Source organism: Fusarium pseudograminearum, chromosome 2 (assembly GCF_000303195.2).
Source record: "Fusarium pseudograminearum CS3096 chromosome 2, whole genome shotgun sequence".
Lineage (NCBI taxonomy): Eukaryota > Fungi > Ascomycota > Sordariomycetes > Hypocreales > Nectriaceae > Fusarium > Fusarium pseudograminearum.
In genome coordinates, this window is record NC_031952.1 from 1,298,476 (window position 1) to 1,317,265 (window position 18,790).

General features: G+C 47.7%; 7 protein-coding genes across 7 annotated transcripts; 3 read left to right on the forward strand and 4 right to left on the reverse strand.

Moving 5' to 3' along the window:
• Window positions 1–43: 43 nt before the first annotated feature.
• On the reverse strand, window positions 44–1,639 carry FPSE_11942 (uncharacterized protein; the record flags this gene model as incomplete). Its single annotated transcript, XM_009265059.1, has 1 exon — window positions 44–1,639. The coding sequence occupies one exon, from the start codon at window positions 1,637–1,639 to the stop codon at window positions 44–46; it is 1,596 nt and encodes a 531-aa protein (XP_009263334.1).
• Window positions 1,640–2,335: 696 nt separating this feature from the next.
• On the forward strand, window positions 2,336–4,641 carry FPSE_11941 (uncharacterized protein; the record flags this gene model as incomplete). The annotated part of the gene is made up of 8 exons (XM_009265058.1): window positions 2,336–2,392; window positions 2,446–2,459; window positions 2,575–2,585; window positions 2,639–2,732; window positions 2,785–4,237; window positions 4,291–4,319; window positions 4,368–4,487; window positions 4,536–4,641. The coding sequence occupies 8 exons, from the start codon at window positions 2,336–2,338 to the stop codon at window positions 4,639–4,641; spliced, it is 1,884 nt and encodes a 627-aa protein (XP_009263333.1).
• A 151-nt stretch (window positions 4,642–4,792) lies between these two features.
• FPSE_11940 (uncharacterized protein) lies at window positions 4,793–6,379 on the reverse strand (the record flags this gene model as incomplete). Its single annotated transcript, XM_009265057.1, has 1 exon — window positions 4,793–6,379. One exon carries the CDS (start codon window positions 6,377–6,379, stop codon window positions 4,793–4,795), a length of 1,587 nt encoding a protein of 528 aa, XP_009263332.1.
• A 663-nt stretch (window positions 6,380–7,042) lies between these two features.
• FPSE_11939 (uncharacterized protein) lies at window positions 7,043–9,216 on the forward strand (the record flags this gene model as incomplete). Its single annotated transcript, XM_009265056.1, has 2 exons — window positions 7,043–7,285; window positions 7,336–9,216. 2 exons carry the CDS (start codon window positions 7,043–7,045, stop codon window positions 9,214–9,216), a joined length of 2,124 nt encoding a protein of 707 aa, XP_009263331.1.
• Window positions 9,217–9,316: 100 nt separating this feature from the next.
• Window positions 9,317–9,889, reverse strand: FPSE_11938 (uncharacterized protein; the record flags this gene model as incomplete). The annotated part of the gene is made up of 4 exons (XM_009265055.1): window positions 9,317–9,350; window positions 9,501–9,516; window positions 9,619–9,627; window positions 9,835–9,889. The coding sequence occupies 4 exons, from the start codon at window positions 9,887–9,889 to the stop codon at window positions 9,317–9,319; spliced, it is 114 nt and encodes a 37-aa protein (XP_009263330.1).
• Window positions 9,890–10,298: 409 nt separating this feature from the next.
• On the forward strand, window positions 10,299–11,416 carry FPSE_11937 (uncharacterized protein; the record flags this gene model as incomplete). Its single annotated transcript, XM_009265054.1, has 2 exons — window positions 10,299–10,619; window positions 10,676–11,416. The coding sequence occupies 2 exons, from the start codon at window positions 10,299–10,301 to the stop codon at window positions 11,414–11,416; spliced, it is 1,062 nt and encodes a 353-aa protein (XP_009263329.1).
• A 77-nt stretch (window positions 11,417–11,493) lies between these two features.
• On the reverse strand, window positions 11,494–13,403 carry FPSE_11936 (uncharacterized protein; the record flags this gene model as incomplete). Its single annotated transcript, XM_009265053.1, has 2 exons — window positions 11,494–11,614; window positions 11,665–13,403. The coding sequence occupies 2 exons, from the start codon at window positions 13,401–13,403 to the stop codon at window positions 11,494–11,496; spliced, it is 1,860 nt and encodes a 619-aa protein (XP_009263328.1).
• Between the last annotated feature and the right edge of the window lie 5,387 nt (window positions 13,404–18,790).

An 18,790-nucleotide genomic window follows, 5' to 3' on the forward strand; every position in this document is an offset into this window, starting at 1 on the left:
GTTACTTTGGTTTGATAAGATAATGAGAAGTATAGACTGTTTACTATGCCCTGGTGAGAACTTCAGAGGTGATTGCCTTATTGGCCATCTTCATCTCCTTCTGAACTTCTCGTGCTCGTTGAACGCCAAAACCGTGCTGGAAAATGCCTCTGATATCCTCCAATGTCATTCCCTTCACCTCGGGGTAGCAGAAGTAGATGCAAACCCAGCCGAGAATGCATATGGCGGCGTAGAATCCAAAGGCACCTGAAGGAGTAGTGTTTTCCATCTGGGTGAGGAACGTAGAGGCAACGATGATGTTTGAGCCCCAGCAGGTCATGGTGAGCATCATGGTTCCCATAGCGCGAACTTCCATAGGGAAGAACTCGCTTGAAAGCCAAGCAGTGTTACCAATACCTGAAGAATAAAACCCAACAAAGAAGACCATGGAGATGAGAACGACAATGGCAGGCCATCCAATCTTGGCATCAGATGCAAGAGACAAATCGTGGTTGATAGGGATGAACTTGAAGCAGACAGCAGCAATGACTAAGAAAACGCCCATGAAGGGGACAGTGCATAATAAGATTCTTCGTCGACCAGCACGATCAACAAGCATGAGGTTAACCCAAGTGAAGATGAAGTTGGTTCCAGCAATAATAGTACCGACAGCGACTGGGTTGGAAAAGCCAACAAGCGAGAAGAGAAGAGGCGAATAGTACATGAGAGAGTTGAAACCGCTGAGCTGAGAGATGGCCATAAGTCCACAGGCAGAGACAAGAGCGCGGAAGTTGGCAGGGATAACGTAGAGCTGCTTGAACACCCACCACCCTGATTTTCCAGCATTGAGGGCCTTGGCCTCGTTGACGTGGTAAGTCAAGTGCTGGATCTTGTCCTGTACCTGTTGCTCGGTACCATTGGGGAAGATTCGACGGATAATAGCAGCGGCCTCGTCTGGCTTTCCATGAAAAATCAGCTGTCGGGGAGATTCCGGGCAGAAGGGTAGAAGACAGGCTAGAATAATAGCAGGAAAGGCACCGATTCCCACCATCCATCTCCATCCACTACTGACATGAGCAAAGGCGGCCCCAACGCCGTATGAGAGAAGTTGGCCACCAGTGATGCTCATATTGTCAAGACCGATCATGCGTCCTCTGTATTTTGAAGGAGAACACTCGGCGATGTACAAGGGCACAATCATGGCGGCAGAGCCTACTCCAAATCCAACAACGACACGGCCAACGGTCATTTGGGCGACTGAGAAAGAAGCAGCTTGGATGATAGCACCGATGGTGAATAAGAGGCAACCAACATAGATGGCCACTTTTCGACCATATCGATCCGCGGTGGCTCCAGCAAAGATGGCTCCGATGAAAGCACCACCAGAAGTAACTGAAGTAACGAGTTCCTTCTCCTGAGACGTAAGAGTCTTGCTGAGATCTTGATGGATGTAGACGAGAACAGCAGAGATGATGCCTGTATCGTAGCCAAAGAGCATACCACCAATGGCAGCTGTGATGGAGACGAGCCAGGAGAACTTGCCCGTCTGGGTCTGCTCGATGGAGTCGAGGTCGTCGATGTTGACCTCTTGGATGGAATCTGGAGAGTTGCTGTGCTCGAGATGCTCGAGATGCCCTTTTTTGTCTTCCTTGATGGACATGATGAAGAGTTTTAATGAGTTGAGACAAAGAATTGAAGGTTGTAAAGACTCAAGATTGATGCTGATCTGAATGAGATGAACTGGAATGATTGATGTTGACAAGGTCTCTTTATATATCTGATGGTCAAGGCGAAGCACACCACATGAACCAAGATGTTCAACTTGATACAGTAGATGTTGCAACACCAAAACCTGATTATCTTGAATTAATGAAAAGAAGAATTGCCTTTCTCAGAAAGAAAAACGTGGAATTAATTGACATAGTAGCCATTAGTTGCCTCCCGAAAGAATATACATTTGCATTGATTGGTTAGAGATGTAGTCTAGACCGTCGACTAGACCCGTCTACTCCGGAAACCTCTCCGTAGAGTCTCGAAAGCATTTCTTCCCCAGATGATCGGCATCTGAAGCTATTCCCAACCATGGCTAGACTGCATCCGACCCCATGGGGAAGGCGGGGTTATCCTCCAGTGAGCTTTTAGGGAGTTGAACGTTAAAGTTCAAGGCTAGATCCACTGAGGCTCAGCGTGGATGCGGAGGTTACCAGCCCAGGCCGGGCAGAATTACCGTTTATGTCTCAAAGTGGTAATTTCCATTCCAAGGTAAAATGGGACTTCCTCTCCTCTTTCTCCCTATTCTTTCATCTTTAGCCATCATCACAACTTTATTTCCTGTTCTCATTGATTGTGGATGAATATGCAAGAGCCTCAGACTTCATCAACGGCTACTAACAGGCCTCTCAACCCTTGTACGGTAAGTGACCTACCCTAGGACTAGACTTGTGACCTGACAGATGCTGTCTTTAGGTCTGCAAGCAAAGGTCAGTCTAATTTGTCTCTATCTTATCACGGCAGGCAATACCACCCGTTGATAGTCCGATTGCTTGTTTCTCTTGGTAGTTAGTTCTAACTAGTATCTGTTCCCATCCTCGTTAGGCATCTCAAGTGTAAGTCTCGCCGAATGACCCCATCTTGTCTTGCTAGTCGTTAACTCTCACAGGTGATAACGACAAAACATGTTCAAATTGTCGAAAGAGTGATATTGAGTGCGTTCGTGGCTACAGTGTAAGGTTTCGTCATGGCTTGAATCCTAGGTAAGATACTCCCCACTCGATTCTTCTACTACTCACTCACCCAATCCCCAAGTATACGCTCTGGTAAGACTATCGAAGCTAAGGCCAAAGAATACAACTTCTCTCAAGATCAACCCTGGGTCAAAACAACTAGAACTCTAAGTTTTGTCGATGAAACTCCAGACGTCATCAACATTCATGACTCCAGTATTGGCAACTTTGATACTTTAGATAACTTGAGTGTCGATATCGAATCTTCGCCGCCCTCAGCCCCTCTCTATAAGCTCCAGTCAAGAGATTTCACGGAACAGGATAGACCTAGATCAGTAGCAGACTTGGCAGAAACCCTTTCCAGAGACAATCAACGCCCATCCAAGAAGCGAGCTCTGAGTTCCTCCTCTGCTGGACCATGGCTGGCTACTACTCCTCGTTCGAATCTTCCTGACCCTCTATCGCCTAGTCAAAAGTCTGACAACGACATAATTCTCGGTGTAGCAAGTCCTCAGGTCGCCGCTGCACTTGCAAGCTCCCGCCAAACAGATATATCAGTTCCGGTTGATCATGTCACCGAAGCCATCTCTGGTATCTATCTTGACACGCCAAGATGGCCGCTCCAAGATCCACAAGAGGCTATGCTGTTTTACAACTTCATCCACGTTCTTGCTCCCCTCTTCGACTTGTGCGATAGTGAACGCCACTTTGCTACCATTGTTCCTCGGCGAGCCGTCATGTGTCCTCCTCTGATGAATGCGGTACTCGCTGCCTCTGCCAAACGCCTTAGCAGAGTGGACGGGTTTGACTGTCTAGTCGGCGACCGGTATCATCAGAACTGCCTCGATGCTCTCATACCAGCACTATCCAGTACTGCGGCTGTCATGGATGAGAACCTCCTTACAGCAATTGTGATTCTTCGCTATATGGAGGAACTCGATGTTCCGCTCACGTCCGCCGAGACAGCCAACGAATCCCATCTTGTTGGCACAAGAGTCTTTGTAGCAGCGCAGGAAAAGATCCTCGACTTCACCGGCCTTCGACGCGCTGCCTTTTGGGTTGCCCTCAGACAAGAGATACACATGTCATTTATGCAAGCCCGACCTGTCGACCCCAACTTTGCACTAGAAGATATTTCGCGTCTCGTTCAGAACGACGATACATGCTGTACTTTTGCGAACCTGACAATCCTACAATGTGCCGCGTGCCTTCGCTATTGCTACGGTTCTGAAGACCAGAGCTTCTCGGCGTGGGAGAGGTTACAGGAAGCCCAAGAAAGATGGTGGGCTGAAAGGCCGTGGCATTTTCATCCCATGTACATCAACGAAAGTGATGATGTCCCGGGATTCTTCCCACAGGTACTCTATCTCAACGACGCAGTCGTCACAGGAGTGCTCCATTATTTATTGATCAAGGTTCTACTTGCGGCTCATAACCCCAGAACACCGAAGCTGGGCCCTGGGCAGGCTAAAGCAGCCAAGACGATAAATGAAGAGATGAGAAAGACTGTCAAGATGGTTTGCGGAGTAGCTGAGGTATATTGATCTGTCCGTCTTTGAGTGAGAGGACCGTGCTAATACTTATCAAGTCGAATCAGAGAAACCCAACAGGATTTGCGTATGTTTCCCATTCCAAGGTATTATTACTTGATGTTAATTTTTCTAGCTATGCCTGCTTGGCCATAACAATGGCTGGTGATCGATTTAATAATATGTATGAACAAGAAGCCCTTTATAATGTCCTCCAAAAGGCAGATGTTCAGTTTGGGTGGCCGAACCGATCAGTGTAAGGGCTACAAAACAACAGGGAAATCACTAAACTAACTGATTACAGACAAGAGTATCTGAAGGAGGCCTGGGGCTGGACTGAATCTCCTGTGAATGTGATTTCTGGAATGCCTATTGCGGGGATGCTTAACAGCAACATGCAATTTGTATGATGGTGGGAATTCTACAAAGTACATACATGAGGAAATCCAGAGTTCAGAGATAGTCTGTCCAGGTTGCCGAGATCAGTTTATCTTAAAAGCCCAAGATATTAGTCAAACGTCTTGAATTCATAAAGTTATCATACTCGATCATTTTTCTGGTCTAACCGTGCTTTTCATCATTCTCATCCCCTCCCAAATCCCGACGCCAAACCTTGAGAGGCATAGGACCCGGTGCAAGGTTCATAGCCTCAGTCCTCGAAGGCTCCCACTCAGCATAAGGCAACGCCCACTCATACCGATGCACTACGCTAGCCAGTAGTACAGTTTGTTCCAGATAACTAATATTCCTCCCGATACAACCCCGAGCCCCAGTGCTGAACGAGATGAAGTACGACTGCAAGTCCTTACCCGTCTCTCCTAACCAGCGATCCGGGACGTATGACTCTGGATCAGGGAAGATGTGCGGGTCTCGATGCGCAACGTATGCCGAGATAGACACAGTTGTATCACCAGGAATATAATCACCCATTATATTCCAGCCTTCAGGTGGTGTGCGGCGAGGGAGACCGAAGGTGGTGGGTGGAGTGATGCGTAGGGACTCGTCTAGACAGGCACGAAGATAGGGGAGATGCTTGACTTTGTCGTATGGAGCGACGACTTCCTCTGGATCCATGACAGAGTCGACTTCCTGGCGAAGCTTGGCCATACAAGATGGATTCTTGAGGAGCCAGTACATGACATTGTTCATGGCAATAGCCGTAGTGTCCGATCCAGCATTCATCATTATCGAAACTTCGGCGACGATTTCTCCCCATTCTAGACCAGGAGGGTTGGCTTCACTGTGGTCCATCAGAGCTTGGAAGAAGTCGGGTAGCCTCTCGCCCGTATTATACCGTTCAAGGCGTTGAGTTGCGCGATGATAGACGATATCGTTCCAACCCTCGTTCAGATTCCACCACTTGCGGAAATCCTTTGAGAAAAACTTTGACAGCTCGACATTGGCATTATACCATTTCTCCGTCCATGCAAGAATAGACTGGGCACGAGCTGTCGAGTGAAGGCACTCGCGGAAGTTGACATGATGGGTACTCCCATCCATGCGCTCACCCTTAACAAGATCATGGCCCTGATCCAAAAATCCAAGACGCTCGCTGAGGCCAATATCAGCGATCGCATCAAGGGTAAAGAAGTTTGTGAAAGCGCGGTAGTCGAATTTGAGGTCTTGAGGGTCAGGTCGAGCGAAACCCTCTTTGAGAGGCAGAGTGCAAGCAGCGTCAGCAGCACGGATGAAGCGCTCCGCCTTATCAGCAACTTTGAACTCCCAGTTCTCGAGATTCTTCAGAGCGTATGCAGCAGAAAGGGCACGACGCTTCCGAGCATGATCGGCCTTGTCGACAACATCGGCAAGGTGGTAATGCGTTCCAGCAAGCGTCTCGTAGAACTCTCCCTTTGTGCATTTCGTGCCGTGGCCGTAGATGTCCTTGATGGCCTGAACGGAACCGTAGGAGAGAGAGTTGGGGCCGGTGCGGATTACAGGATGGGTCTTGTGCATCTCATAGAGAGTCTTTGAGCGGAAACCCCTAGCAGCTTCTCGCACAAAGGGCAGGTTTGTTACTCCTGCCAAGGGGTGGAAGTTGGGGTAGCGACGAAGACCCTTGGCATCGCGGAGATATTGGAATATAGGGTAGAGGATAAAGTATGTGACAAGGCATAAAGCTGTTGAAGCAATCACAAGTTGTGCATACATTTTGAGGGTTGTGTCAAGAGTAAAAGGGAGAGTCGATGAAATGGTGGAGGTCTAAGGAAATGTGATACACTTTACATATGTACTATAATCTAAACAGTAGAATATTATATCAGCCTTAATTGTGTATATAGAAAGTATTGGCTTACTTGCCATATCTGATAAAAGAGAGAAAGACGCTCATTTAGGAAATATTGGGGAGTGATAGTCCACACTAACACCCTTCAGCAATGCCGAGACCTGCAGGGAACAAAACGTGGGGTAGGAAAGATGACAAGAGTCTAAAATTACCGACTTGAGAATATTCCCATTTCCGTATTGCCTGGGAAGGGATTAGGCCTCCAGAAGAAATGGCCACTGAAGGCACAAGAGACGAAATTAGTAGGTCAGCTTATGCTACTTAGAACAGGCTCCTTAGATTACTTATTTTTGTGTCCTAAGACTTAAGAGACCAACCTTTCTGCTAGCCAAGTTAGTTGAGTCTAGAACAAGATATCCAAATCGGGTAATTTTCCCCATTGAGTGTTACTAACATGGGACAAGCCTGCGAATATCTTCGACTTCCAGTACACTCCATAGGAAAGACAAAACGAATATGAATACCAAATTCTCTCTTTACGTCTGCAGGTTAACTTGGCAAACTATTCTTCACTTTCAGTTGAAATCATGACAAACGTCTTTGCAGCCGACACTCTCCTCTCCCAGTTGGGTCCTCCCCAATCAATCGCTGATATCGCTGCTCTGAGCGCCCTAGGTGTTGCATCGGCAGCATATCTCCTCCGGGGCATCGCCTGGGACAAACCAGATCCTTACCATCATGTCTGGTTTGAACGTATGGGCTCCAAAAGTGGTTCTTCTTCCTCACGCCCCAAGGCAACTCGTGATATAGCCAAGAGACTAGAAGAAACTGTATGATATGCCACTGAATCTGTCCCAGGAAATATGCTAAAATCCAACAGGGTAAAGATGTTGTCGTATTCTGGGGCTCACAATCTGGCACCGCAGAAACTTTCGCCAACAGGCTCTCAAAAGAATGTCATCTTCGCTTCGGTCTCCAGACTTTCTGCGCTGACCTTTGCGATTATGATCCAGAATCTATCGTCAATCTTTCTCAGAGAAAGCTTGCAATTTTCATCCTATCAACATACGGAGAAGGCGATCCCAGTGACAACACAGCCGCCTTCTGGGACTGGCTCACCAAGACATCCAATATCCAACTACCCAACTTGAGATACATGGCTTTTGGTCTCGGCAACACCAGTTATAGATACTACAATCGTGTTATCGACGTTGTAGTTCAACATCTCGACAAATATGGTGCCCAGCGGCTCATGCCTGTTGGTAGAGCCAACGATGCCCAGGGAGGCACTGAAGAAGACTTTTTGTCCTGGAAAGATGATCTTTATACTCACTTCCAAGAGAACCTTGGTTACCAAGAGCGTGATATCCCATATGAGCCAAATATTCAGCTTATACAAGATAAATCGCTTGATATCATGGATCTCAACCTCGGAGAGCCTATCCAAAACCGAAGTGGGCCTGCAAAAGTCGTGAAGCAATATTCGCCTATTCGTCCTCTGGCTATCCAGTCATCTCAAGAACTGTACACCTCTCCGGGAAGGCACTGCCTCCACATGGAGCTCGACATCTCGGACCAGCCTGAGCTTCGATACAGAACCGGCGACCATCTTGCCATCTACCCCATCAATCCCGATTATGAAGTCCAGCTTCTTCTCAAGGCTCTTGGTTTGGAAGACCGAGCTGAGAAACCTCTACTTGTCCAGACTCTTGAAGAGGGTGCGTCTACCAAAATTCCTAGCCCGACGTCATCGTTAGCTCTATTCCGCCATTATCTTGAGGTAGCGGCTCCTGTGTCTAGAGAGATTGTCGGACAATTGGCTAGATTTGCTCCTTCACTTGGGAGTTCTGAGGTGTTAAAAACTTTGGCCGAGAGTAAGGAAGCGTATGCTACCTACATTGCCAGCAATCACATCACCATGGGCCGTCTGTTGCATCTTGTTGCTCCTGGAGCTGTCTGGGCCAAGCTTCCCCTCTCTTACGTTGTTGAGACATTACCTTGCATCCAACCACGTTACTATTCCATATCCTCCTCGAGCTCAGTCTCAGCTCGCAGGCTTTCAATCACTGTAGGCGTCGACAAGTTACCGCTACAACAAGACCCAAGTAGGGTTATCCGGGGTATCACGACAAACTACCTCTATACCCTCGGAAACGCCCTCAATGGCGATGCTTCACAACCAGATGTTGGCCCCGACGCTCCTTCATATGCCTTGTCCGGCCCTGGAGATACTCTCAAGGGCCACAAGGTGTTTGCATGTATTCGTCGTTCAAACTTCAAACTCCCGACATTGAGTTCGACACCCATCATCTTGATCGGCGCTGGAACAGGTCTCGCTCCGTTTCGTGGTTTTATCCTCGAGAGAGCTCGTCTCCAAGCTGTCGGGAAGCCCATCGGAAAGATGCTTTTATTTTTCGGGTGCCGCTCCCCCAACGAAGATTATCTCTACCGCGATGAACTCGTCGAAGTTGCCCAAAAGCTACAGGGTTGCCTTGAAATTGTGACTGCTTTCTCGCGAGCTGAAGGGGAGCCTAAGAAGTACGTTCAAGACAGAGTGGAAGAGAGAAAGAGCCAAGTGTGTGAACTCTTGCAGGAGGGTGCTAGTATTTACTTTTGTGGTCGTGCGGCTATGGCGAGGGTTACTGGGAATTTAGTAGAGGAGTCGATGAAGACGCAGAATAATTGGACTAGTGATGAGGCTCGAAGTTGGACTGAGTCGACGAAGAAGGGAAACAAGTGGCTTGAAGATGTTTGGGGCTAAATTGTGTATTTGGTCATGTTGGATCCATTGTGTCTTTAGGGTAAAGCAGTATTGATCTAGTTTGATAGAACATATGAACCTAGAATATTCAGTGTTTATTTCAACCTTCATACTCATGAGTGACTGCTAAAATCCTAGGTGAATCAGAGTAGAGCCTTGACTTTATTTCACGAGTTGCATGTTCGAGGATGTTCATGGACAATTGAGTCTCAGCTAACCAGGCAATCAGAGCTCACCATAACAGTAGGAATTTCAATGGATATACCTGATTTACGATGACACACCGAGACTCGCTTCTATCTATTTATATTTAACCGAATAATTTTGACGAAGTATTGTATTCTAGCGAGATATTCTCCCAACCAATCCAAGTAACTTGGGTGTGATACTTAATATACGTACCAGGGGAATCTAAATGGGGTAAGTTACAGTAGAAAACAGCAGCGGAGAAATCTTCCGAGTAAAGAATCCCCATTCTTCGGCCATTATTTCTAATCATGTCTTCTCCAGGTACTGTCAGACTTAAGCCTCATGTGGGGGACAACGCCGATCAATTTACTTGACCCAAATACCCAAATACGGTAGGAGGCACCGAAAAGATACTTCGCAGTTACTTACTGTATCGGGTAATAACGTCTTTGTATCCACTTGTGACCGCATCTTGAACTTGCATGTCTAACGTGAAAGGACTTGATCACTTAACCATATGTTTATTTGATGCAATAGTAATTATGTTAGTTAACTATGTCACCGGAAGGACTCTGCATCAGTGCACAAATAGACCGCTTCACCATGTGTAACGTGGGGTATCGAGGTTGATTCACTCGGGTTGTTCGTTGACTTACACCGAGACGAAGATGGGGACGAGGGCAAGAAATGGTCTGGGAGCACAAGAACGGTATGCCGTTTCTATTTTTCCAGCCATAGAGAGAAGGCTCCAAGTATAAGGTACACGAGCTCGCTCATACTTGTTGTCCTTTGATTCTTCACTCATCAGTTCATCATTGCCTCGAAACCCGAGCAGACACTCCAGCTCAACTCAAACCTTTCAAGCTCAATTCTCTCCCGAATTCTACCTCAAAATGTCCTCCCCAAAGCTCCAGGTCGCCGTTGCTGGCCTCGGTCGCATGGGCGCTCGTCATGCTCTCAACTTCCACAACCGAACTCCCCGCGCTGAACTCGTAGCAGCCTTCACTCCCATTCCCAAAGAAGCTGAATGGGCCAAGACTCACCTCGAGGGCGTTGTCATTTATGATGACTACCAAGATATGCTCAAACATCCAGGTCTTCAGGCCGTTGTAGTCGCTACTATTACTACGGCCCATGCAGAGGAAGCTATCCAGGCTATTGAAGCTGACAAGCATGTTCTTTGTGAGAAGCCTCTAAGTACAAGCGTTGAGATTGTAAGTATACTCTGTCTCCTACTCGAACTTGAGTCTAACTATTTATTCCCCAACAGTCCCAATCCGTCGTCGATGCCGCAACAAAGAAACCTCACCTTAAAGTCATGTGCGGTTTCTCTCGCCGTTTCGATGCTTCCTACCGCGACGCCTTCGAACGAATGGACAGCGGCGCCATTGGCCGTCCCTCCATATTCCGATCCCAAACCTGCGACAAGCTAGACCCTTCTGGCTTCTTCGTAGCGTATGCCGAGTTTAGCGGCGGTATCTTTGTCGACTGCAACATCCACGACATTGACCTGGCCCTTTGGTACTTTGGACAAGACTCTGTCGTCAAATCCGTTGTCGCTACTGGCATCACAGCAGTGCAGCCAGACCTTCGCAAGCACAACGATGTCGACAACGCCGTCGGTCTTGTAGAGTTCCATGGTGGAAAAGTCGCTTACTTTTACTCCTCACGTATGATGGCGGCTGGCCAGCATGACATGTCTGAGATAATCGGCACCGAGGGTAAAATCGCTATCAACGCGAACCCTGTCGGAACATTGGTTGAGATGCACGAGGCCGCTGGTGTTCGACGACAGATCCCTGGCGATTACTATGGCAGGTTTGAGCATGCTTTTGTCACAGAGTCCAACGAGTTCACTGCTGCTGTCCTCGATAACAAGAGACTCCCATTTAAGCTCTCTGGAGCTGTCCAGGCTGTCAAGATCGGTTGTGCTCTTCAGGAGTCGCTCAACTCGGGCAAGAAGATCAGCTTTGATGAGACGGGCCGCCGTCTGGAGGAGGCCAAGTTGTAAACTTTTTTGAGTAGTCTCATGTCTTTATGTTTTAGAACAAGTCATATCTACTTTACATATAATACATAATCGATATTCTATCGTTTTCTTTCTGGCCAAGCATTGGCAAGACCCTCATAAATCGTCACATTGCTGAATGTCACATCACCACTTCCACTGTGGAAGAAGCGAATGTCGGTTGAAAAGGCATACCAGGAACTAAAAAATGTTAGTAAAATGTTATAGAACCGGGTATTGAGCAAACTTACCGAGCCCAGGTGGCGACGCCGAATCGATCGTTAGCATGGACCTCGACCATAGCATTATCAACAACAATTGTAAGATCCAAAGTCTCAATCTGCTCTTCGTCATCGATAACGACATCAAACAGACGAAGTCGACCAGCTTCATTTCGAGAGTCGATATCGCTGGTTGAAAGAGCCGCAGCACTGGTGTTACTGCGGTCAATGATGATAGACTCGTTGGAGAATTGGTAGAAGATAGTCGTAGACTCCTTCTCAGAGGCTAGGATCTGGAAACCAGCCTTGAGGTCAGAGTCGCGGGCAGACTTGGGGAAGGAGATGGATCCCTTGAGAACATAGAACTTCGAGTCGGGGTTGTTGTCAAACGTAGTTGATCCCGACTTGCTGATGTTTCGGCCTGGTTCAATGATGGGCTTCACCTTGGTGAACTCAGCCATGGGCTCGCGAGCAATAACCTGCTTCATGGTAGCGAGTTCCAGGATACCTGACTCATTTCTATCAACGCGCCATGAGCCCTCCTCACGAGAAAGCTCGTTATCGACGACGTTGCTGATCTTGCCGACAGTGAGTTCACGAGGAAGCAAGAGGGCTCCAGTCCAATTCTGCTGTGCAGTTGGGAACAGCTTCAGATCACCGTAGTAGTCTCCAGTAAGCCACAGGTAGCTGATGATTCGGTCTGGTGCTCCGCTCTTCTTTGATGCCTTTGAGTCAGAGGGCAGATACTTGCCAGCAGCAGCATAAGCAGAGTGTCCCCAGTCCATCTTGCCAACCATTGTGGGGGTGAATTTGGCCTTGCCCTTCTCCATGGTGGTGTTTCCTGCAGCCCAGAGCATCTCGCGGAACTGTGAGACCTGAGTAGGTGCTGGTGCCTCGGACCATTCGGCACCAAAAGTGATAAAAGTCTCGCCATCAGAGTTGTAACCCTCCTCGTCGACGCTGAAAATGTTGGCGACCTCAAAGTTGAAGCCGTAGCGTCCGGCCCAGATACCCTCGCCCCAGGTCGTGTTGGCTTTTTCGTGCCACCACTCGCCCATGTACTCCCAGTACTGGAACTCAGGGTCATACTGACGGTAAAGGAACATGCTAGGGCCCTTTTGGTGGACTCCTCCAGAGATCACGCTGTACCATACGTCTGGTTCGCTGTCCAAAAGGTTATCAAGCTCCTTGTTCTTGAAAACGAAGGGATCACGGAAAGCTGTCACATTGAGTGCAAAAGGTTGATCCGGAATTGCGGGACCGCCTCGAACTTTTGTGAAGTTACGTCCTCCATCTGTAGATACAGCCAGGGACTGAGTCTCGGCGCCGCGGGTGTGGTTGATAGTCCAGTGGATGGGGAGGTATGAGACTGAGGTGTAGAAGAGCGTGGGCGTTCCATTGATACCGACGGGGATGACTGATCCGTCAAAAACAGCAATTGGATCGTTCAGACCTCCAGCGCGGATAAAAGGTGCACCGCCTGGGTTGAGGTCCTTGTAGGTAACCAGATCATCCGTTGTGGCGCCAGCAGCACCCTCATGTAGGTAACCAACGTGAAAGAGTCCAGTCTTGGGATCGGTGTAGTGCATACAAGGATCTCCAATCTGCCCAGTGGGTGGTAAGACGTGAGCTCGTGGACGCCATGTGTTGTAGATGGTGAGGTTGGCTAGGGTTGACAGGTTGGGAGGAGCTTGGTTGTAGTCCAGCTTGGGGGTTGAAGGACTGGCCCAGGCAAGAGACCCGGCCGTTAAGAGAAGGGAGAATTTCATGATTGACACTTTGACGACCACGTACAGTCGATGCACCGAAAGAATGAAGCTGAGGAGCCGCTGACGCTGATATATATATATATATCCTAATCACAACAGCCCATACAAACTCTGTCGTCCCGACAGGCAGGGAGCGGGGATGGTAACATCATCATGAGAAAAGTCAACTTGGAGCCAAGCCCACGGTATGTCCCATTCTCAACCGTACCGAAGAGACGGTATTCCTTCTTCTGCCATAGCGATATTCGGCGATACTACGGCGTGAACAGGGCAGAGAGCAGTCCCGAGGGCTTGAACTCTTACCAAAGCAAACCTGGAGTCCGGAGGTTTGTGGAGTTTGTGTGGGGAGATCGACAGTTTCTCGTTTCCCGTTACCCTTGAACGTTGGTGTTGAGTTCGCGGTGACGTAGGCTTCAGGGAAGAATAAGCTTGGCGGACAGTGCTAGGAATTTATACTTTTTTTGCCGTAGAGACATTCTGGAATCAAGATTTAGCCAATTGGTCTTTTTGAGTTAATTGAGATGGCCAGTTAATGATAAATGACCGATCTGCATTTGTAACCGGTAAATACAACATGAATGATGTACTTACCATTTGATAGGTATTCGGGGAATCACGATTGTCGAATGACATATGGGGTGAGCGGAGCCAATGTCGGACCGAGAAAGGAACCACTTCCCCAAGCCTAACAAGCATTGATGTTGCAGTCAAGAGAATAACCTCATGAATTACCTTGTCTTTCCGAGAGAGAAAAAATGGTTCCTCAAAAAGATGGATTTGACGAGGCTGGCGTCAAGTCGCATGAGCCAAATTTACAGGGCGATGCCCCATTCTTATTCTTACAACTGGGCCTGGTGATTTAAATAATTCATGCACCACAACCTAAAAAGGATCAATGAGATTGATAGTACAGAGCCTCCCCTCAGAGCTGGATAACTTGATGCTATTTACCTAAGAGACCAGATATTTTAGTCATTTATTCCATCTTAGACTATCTTTTAGACTATAAATTTATATTCTAAGCTTGTATCTTTCCCTTTTTCCCTACCCTACCTTGCCTCTCGGGCTGAGTTTAGATTCTTGTAACTACGTTGTAAATATATTATACGGAGATACGAAAATCTCCAAACGGGCTATGCATCTTCAGATAAGCTAGGACTATATTGTGAGTATACAAAAGTATGCATTGTAAAAGAAGCCAGCCTTTTCGCTGGATTATACACGAACACAATATTCGTGGTCTCAACAAGAGTCTCTCATGTACTGTAGCATAAAACCACCATTCACCACGACTTTGTCGTGTATGTGATGCGACTTGGCGCGAGAGTGCTAAAACTACATGTAGCCCATGGATCTGACAGATTGTGTTGATCTTAGGTTTCCCATGTCTATCATTAGCCGGATGTTGTTGAGCGTGGTCGATATAAAGTTATTATAGATGCATCCTATATTAGTCTCTGAGCCTATCAGATATTGCCCTCAAATACATCAGTTCCTCCGATATGGCACTATGAGATAACCAGTCTTACAGTTGAGTTCCTACCATAGAGTCGTCTGTATCTTATCTCTTTATCTACCTATACGTATATACGTATATAGATATCAAGCTCAATACTCGAGGCTGATGTGTCGCACGTCATTCTTTCAACACAAGCAACACGACGGTATTATACACGGCAAGTTTCTATTTCATCGTGTACCGTACACCAGACACGTGAGTTGCACCAGACACCCAACTCAGGAATATTCAGCATCTACTATATGTAACAAGTGCTGATACAGAAAGCCAAAGGTGCATCTTACACACGGCAGCTTGCCACACATGAGGAGCTTTGGTACTTTGAACTAGTCATTATTTCATCTGCCACTCTTGACTCTTTCGTGCTTCAGTGTTTCGTTACACATCACATGTTAGAGTTCGGCTCGGCCAAATTGTCAATTATGCCGAACTACACTCGTTAGCAAGTGCTGAACTACTTTGCCAGGAGCGCCTGTGTCTCCCACGACCAAGATACAAACGCTTCTTCTTCTTCATGGCTCAAGTTGTAAGAAGCTGCATGCAGCTCTTGGTGGGTTATCACCAAGAACCCTCAAAGGCAGGCAAATCCCAAAACTCGATAGGAAACAGTTGTTGAACATGCAAGACAGAAACGGGCAGTGTCATTGTTATCCAAAACGGCGAGGTGCAGGGCTGGAAAATATGCAAGGAGACATGCAAATGGGTGGTCACGTTGCAGCATTTGACGTGGGGATCTACGCCAGGCTCCAGACCGGTGAAGCATGGCTTCACATTTGCTGGAGTACCACAAGGGCGGTTGAGTAAACATTCAGCGAAACGTTAAAGCATGATAGGCGCGGCCGCTACCCGATAGCCGGATCACAGAGTTGCTGCCGTCACGTCACTTGGGTTTGCTGCAAGGACTGGGGGCCATGTTCTTGCTGAAGTTGGGTGGCCGTATGCATCCCTTGTCGGCTTGTCCTACATGACTGATCCGGTAGGGATTAGAGTATCGCAGGGTCGAGATCAAAATCTATGAAACGCAGTATCATGAAAAGAGTTCTTGAACGGACTCGAGAAATGTTGCCGTCGCTCAACTTGGTACCGGTCAATGCCCAAGCTGACCACAATCTGTTATCGTGTGTCTGGGTTGCAGGGAACGAGTCCACATTGGCGTGGGGTTGAACATGTACACAGCTTCGACACTTAAAACCGGCACATCGCTTTTGTTGTTTAGTATGTAAAGTTGCGTAATGCTTTTGACCTTGTTGTCGCGTTAGAGAGAAAACAAGATGAGAGAAGAAGGTCATCGTAAGAGGGACAGCTTGCTGAGACAAGTCGATCTCTTTACTGCTTGGTTTGGACTAAACCAAAGAAGGGTGGCACTCTACTTCAAACACAAATGTGAGTCCATCTTATTCGAAGGAGGGATCGTAAAAGAATGCGATGGAAACCCCAAGAGGACAAGCCAAGGCCATAGATCAAACAATTCCGTACCAGCCGGTTGTAAATGTAATAAATATTAGCACTCACTAGTCTTTGAATAGCTTCGAACAAATGCTTGGACGAGCTTCAACCGAAAGGCTAACAAGTCTGCTGCATGCAGGGGTCTGGCATGTCATTTACCCCGAACTTAGGATCCCGAGAAAACGGACGTAGCGGGCTCGGTAGTCGTTGGACTCGAACGCTCAGAAAACAGCAGCCATTTAGATAGATTCCTGGCATGTTGAGCGATGTTATCAGGGCGTCTGCAAGCCTATAGTAAGGATCCGGGAACCCGCAGATAGTTTCCTTCAGCTGCCTACTTCACCAACCAATCTTTGATAATAGTTGCCAACAAAAGTCTGTTTCGCCATGATGGCGATAAAGCATGAGCATCCGGGTCTTCGGACATGGCGTTTATGCGGAATCAAAGTCTCCGAGAATATTTGCAGAGTCACAGCCGGGTTTCAAGATATCTCTTCAAGTCAAGCTCATCGGTGCGGGCGTCGAACCAAAATGCAGTCAACTCTCAAATATGCGATCCAGGAAACACAATGGTGATCCAGGGTCTTCCTGGTATCAGTCGCATCACGCGGCTAGTGTTAGTGTACTGACCGTGAAGACGCAAAAATCCATCACCAAGTCACTACATATACGTATACCGTACATATTCTGACAAGTTGGCCGGGCCCACATCTCCCTTGACATGTCGCCGAGGGCATTCGAGATTGACGTACGATGATCGCGGTGATAAGTACTCGCAGCACGAGGCAGCATGGGGAAAGAAGGTTTGAATCATGCATAGAGGCTTGACCATGTTGCTGGTTCTGACTTCTGAGAAAGGGATGACGAGTCTGAGTCTGGTCTAAGCGAGAGTAAAGGACTGGCAATACCGGACATTGTTGATAGGTACCTACTTTGTTTGAAGCTGGGGGCTTGTCACCGGTAGATTTATTCTCGACCTTTCTTTAGCGTCCTGATGAGCACCAACTTTAGCCTAAGAAAGGCACTGCCAGCCGTGAGCTGTGACTGCGATGGCACCTTTCCCCCACATGCTCCAGATCTGGGCACCTGTCCGGAATGTTTTTTTGCCGGGTAGATGCTAGAAGCCGGAACTGGGCACGCTGAGCTAGGCTACTAAGGCCAAGATAGAGTGCTAGCTAGACAGCTCTAGCGCTAAACCATGCCGCCATGCCCACGCTATGACGGTGATCTTATTCAACTTCATCCACATCATGGTGCCTGCAATATCAGAAAAAGCAAAGAAAACGTCAAGTTTTTCGAACGGTCAAGGAGATGAGACATGTGCGACGAAGGGGAGCACGAAAAAAGAAAAGAAAAAGAAAAAGAAAAAGATCCTGGAAGAGGGCCACGCATTCATCCATCCCTACAAGTTCCATCCTTCAATGACCTAGACTACCTAGTGACGAGTCTACCCCCTTTTGTTTGCCCATCATCTGTCGAGTTCCATCACAAAGGAAGGTTTTCATCTACACATGGATGTGATATAACCCTTGACGATTTCGAATCCTGGCAGACAGGTCCTGGTTCATTGGCTCTGTTGTCTCGTTTATAACTCCCCTGGCCTAGCTTGCCTCAGCTGGCCTTGCTAAACCAAAGCTCAGGTTTGGGCTTGGCTTTAGGCTCGAATCTTGTCTGGTTGAACTGCAAGTTATCTCGTGGGACACAAAATCAAGTCTTGTTTTCTCACCACCTCAAAATCATTCCTTTCCTCTCGCCTCGTTGGATGGATTCTAATGTTATACCTGCCCAACTCACATATACGCCTGATCCTGTGCCTGCATTTCAATGCTCGTGTGCAACATCATCTAAAGCATGACACCTCATTCTGCACATCATTGTTGTCCGAAGTCCGCGGCATCGAACTCGACTGCTACCATCTATCTTTCTCCATCTTGTCGTCTCTTCTCTCTGCCCACCTCTTGCTTCTTTCTAAATTCGTCCTGGTCAGCCTCACCTTGTTTTCTCTCTCTTTCTTCTCTTTTCTCCTCAAACTTCTATTTTCCCCGTCCTCATATGTACTTAACGAGTTTGGTATGCATCCACCATTGACTACCTTTCCTTGCTCATCCTCTAGGCTATTCCATGACAAGTCAGGTTTGCTTTTTTTTTCTACCTTGCCCAGCATGCCAGTGCCTTTCAGCCTTTTCCAAATCAAGTGATTGTCGCACGGATGTTTGCGCGCGTATACATCCGCCTGCTCATCCATCCCCTTGCACGTTTGCACCTGAGAAAAGCTCCACGGCCACGAGCTACGGATAATCTACCTACTCTAACTACTGCACCCTTATCAACGCCCTCGAATATGTCTTACTATTCACGCCCCCTCCCTTATTTTCTTTTCTTTTGCATCCTTTCTTCATCTCAGATGGCCCTCCCCCCCCCC